At 51.8% G+C, this 3,764-nt stretch overlaps 1 protein-coding gene across 1 annotated transcript; it reads right to left on the bottom strand.

The window, feature by feature from the left end:
- Positions 1-1,107: 1,107 nt before the first annotated feature.
- On the bottom strand, positions 1,108-3,065 carry Ccl19 (C-C motif chemokine ligand 19). Its single transcript, XM_060387210.1, has 4 exons — positions 2,780-3,065; positions 1,724-1,856; positions 1,440-1,518; positions 1,108-1,348 (listed from the first exon to the last, which is right to left on the bottom strand). The coding sequence occupies exons 1-4, from the start codon at positions 2,838-2,840 to the stop codon at positions 1,328-1,330; spliced, it is 294 nt and encodes a 97-aa protein (XP_060243193.1). The 5' UTR covers positions 2,841-3,065; the 3' UTR covers positions 1,108-1,327.
- Positions 3,066-3,764: the final 699 nt, after the last annotated feature.

Here is a 3,764-nt window from a genome sequence, read left to right on the forward strand (position 1 = left end):
CCTAGCAGACTTGCCATTTCCTTCCGACAGGCCGTAGAGGTCACACCCAGGACAGCGTCCCAGGCACGAAGCATTGCTGTGGGCTGTTCTGAGAGCCACAGGGCTTTTGTGATGCTACCAGAGACTCTTTCCCTAAGATTCAGTGTTCAGTACTCCTGGAGCCTGTGTGCACTAAGGAGGTGTCCACAAGACTTTTCCTTGCAGAATCTTGCAAGCATCCCTGGCTATTCTTTCTTTTACCCCATGGGCCGTCTTCCTTCCCTGACCCCTGGCACCCAGCCAGTGTCTTTGAGAGGTCCGGCTCTAGGATTGCTCTGATGCAGCTGGACCCTGCTCAGACTGTCTGAGATGGGAGAGCTGGTCTGGAGGTCAGATAGAGAAAGGATGGATGGAGGGTGGGGCTATCCTCCACAGTTACTGATCCCTTTCTCATGTATTTGTTCATTCTCTAAGCAAATATTTATTGACTCCCTATCTTCTGTCAGGTGATCTGTTGGAAACCATATGACCCTTATGCAGGGAGATGGGCAAACTAGCAAAAACAGGTTACTGTAATGAGTGCTCTGAGTGTGTAAGGTGCAGAGCCACGGGAATTTGGGAGGGAGCAAAGCTACCTAACCCAGTCGAGTCAGAGATGATTTCCTGGAGGAGGAAATATCCAGACCCTGAAGGGAAGCCAGAGGGCAGAAGAGGGAGAAGAGTGAGCAGCATGGGGGTGGGGTGAAGGCTGAGAACTTCCTGGATAGTGGAGTGGAGCCTTCTTTCCTCCCTTCTCCTCACTGAAGCTCTCCTACCCCTCCCCCCAGACACCCAGATGCTTAACCGCCTCGGTGGATGGCAAAGATGGAAAGTTCTGAGGCTTCTTGGGAACTTTGCAAACTGATGCAAGTTTTGTGTGGCTGAATGCAGAGTGTGATAGGCACAGGAAGACAAGGGCTAGGCCCTTACTTGTGGGGCTGGTTCTGGGAGCATCGGAGTGTTAGGTGGAGGCTGGTGAACAGATTGCTTAGAACTCAGGGTGGAAATACAACCTGCCATTCCACCTCCTCTCTTCCTATTCCTGTCCTCCTGGGGAGAGAGGGAACAGACAGCCGACAGACAGATCCATAAGTACCAAGCAGCTTTATTGGAAACAGTGATGTCTAGCCATGGAGAGGCAGTGCTCTAGCCACACAAACTCCCTTGTTCACATTCACATTGACTCTCTTGGCACAGACATGGATCGTTAGGTCTGGGGCAGGGCATCAGGAGGCCTGGTCCTCTTCTGGTCCTTGGTTTCTTGGACCAGGGCGATTCACGTCCCAGGCTCCTTCCGGTGCTGTCATGGTTAACCTCTATTGTGTTTGTTCTAAGGGGAGGGAGGAGAAGGAGGGTTATGGGCTGTAATCTCAGACAGGGGTTTGGAGAGTGGAGGAGGGGCTGGGGAGGGTTGGGCTTGCCTTCAGTCTTCGGATGATGCGGTCCACCCAGGGCTGGTCTGGGGGTGCACAGAGCTGGTAGCCCCTTAGTGTGGTGAACCTGTGGTCAGAGAGAATAAAAGCCTGGAACCCAGTATCCTAGAAGGCTCTAGAATGAGGCACAGAGGCTTGGAGATTATGTGTGGGAACCTGTTTCAGGGGCTTCTGTGAAAGGTGGGCCTGGCCATGAGTCCAGGGGTAAAACCATGGTGGTGTCAGCGAGGGCTCATGGAGAGATGGGGCTAGACATTCTGCCCACAACTTACACAACAGCAGGCACCCTGCAGCCATCCTGGATAAGGAGGTAGCGAAAGGCTTTCACGATGTTCCAAGGGATGGGGCGCTGGGTCACAGACAGGCAGCAGTCTTCTGCATCATTAGCACCCCCCAGAGCTGGGGCTGAGGTAGGAGAAAAAGGAGAGAAGACATGGGGATCATGTGGAAGGGAGGCCAGAGCTCTAGATTGCTTTAACTGCATCTCTCTCTCTATGTATGTGTGTATGTGTGTTTGTAGCTGGACCTGATATTCAGCAATGCATGCCTCTGTGGCCCCATTGGCAGCTGAACATACTATAGTCTTCTAAGCCATTTAATAAATAACCATTTCTCTCTGTCCCTCAAACACAGCTCTGGTCGAATACCCTCCCCCAGGTTTTCTCAAGTCTCACCATGTTGTAGCAAATGGAGAGTTAATGAATGGTAGTCACAGTGCTGGGACAGGGCAGCCACTGGACGGTTGCGGGGAAGTTGGCACACATGGATCACTTGAGGCCAAGAGTTTGAGGCCAGCCTGGGCAACATTGATAGACCCTCTTTCCAAACCAAACCAAACCAAACCAAACCAAACCAAACCAACAAACAAGGCCCTGAAAGAGCGCCAACAAAAGGAGGACTAAGCATGTGTCTGTCCCTGTTCTAGTGCTCCTCACTCCCAAGCAGAAGCAAACGCACAGCAAAGCCCCAACCCACACAACCCCAGTGGTGCGACTGAAACTGGGACGAGGCAAACACTCCAGCCTTAGGGCCCTCAAGGAAGATATGCTGTTCCTTCCTTCTGTTGCCTGGAAACTGAGGTATCAGGACATGGAGCCTGAAGAGAAAGAGGCAGCCATAGGCACCACGGTATGCCAAGAGATGCATTGGAATTCAGGGATACAGGTATACTCATAATGACAGGCACACACAGAAGGCATAGAGCACCCTTAGATCCACTGACTGACCCTGAAATTTCAGGGTCTTTCGTGGCCACAGTAATAGTCCAAAATCTAAACATTACCCACAAGTCACTGTCATCCCGACCTTGGTTATCTCCTCAGCCTTACCTGGGAAGGTCCCGAGAGCCAGCAGGCTAAAGGCCAGTAGGACGGCCACACGAGGCGCCATGACAGGTGATGTGAGAAGGGCCACGGACAGGGTGGGAGCCTGAGAGTTCTTGGGTGTGTGCAGAAATCTGTGTGATGCTAAAGGCTCTTCGGGTGTTCAGGGGAGTGATGGGAAGCACCGGGCCTCCTAGCGTGGTGTGAAGGGGTTCAAGAGCAGGAGTGTGTGAGGCTGTGGGAGGCCGTGTGAGCCTGTGTGAGCCTGTGTAAGTTTGCCACTAGCTCCAATTTATGCTTGGGGCTGAGCTTTCACTTTCTGTACAAAAATTTCCCCTCCATGGCCTGTTTTGGGTCTTCCCCTTCACCCCCCTCTGCCCCCTTCTTTTCTGGCAAAACATGACCTTGGCTTCCTTCTTCTCCTCACTTAGTGGCTTCCCCCTCTGCTTTCTTTGGCTTTAGCTCTGAGAACTTCATTAATGTAGCCAAAACCAAACCAAACCAAACCAAACCAAGACAAGACAAAACAAAACAAAACAAACAAATAAATGAAGCATTTGCATCATCAATGGTACTCTGGGCTCCAGATGTGCTGGTTGTGGTGGGATAGAGTTAGGAGCTGGCAGGCTTCTCTGTATACTCAGTACTGACTCCTTTCTGATAAAGTCAACTTCACAGTACCTTTGGAGCAACAAGGAGAGCCTGGATGGCACCTCTGTGCATTATCATGGTGCCTTCCAAACCACCATCTGAGGACCAGTCCCTCTCTTAGCACAGGCAGAGCTGAAAGGGGCGGTTCCTAAGGAGAGAGCCTAGGACCCCTAGCCCACATTCTTGGTTCCTGTGAGTCAGCCACCAGGATCTTCAGGCGTTGATTTTCAGGCATTGTCCATGTTCTCAAATCCAATGCCTAGGTCAGAGGAACGGCTGGGGGTGTATGGCTGGAACAGCCCCTCCATCTTTCCCTTCTCTTGATCCTGGGAACCATGAG

The sequence above is a fragment of the Meriones unguiculatus genome, chromosome 1 (assembly GCF_030254825.1).
Source record: "Meriones unguiculatus strain TT.TT164.6M chromosome 1, Bangor_MerUng_6.1, whole genome shotgun sequence".
Classification (NCBI taxonomy): Eukaryota; Metazoa; Chordata; class Mammalia; order Rodentia; family Muridae; genus Meriones; species Meriones unguiculatus.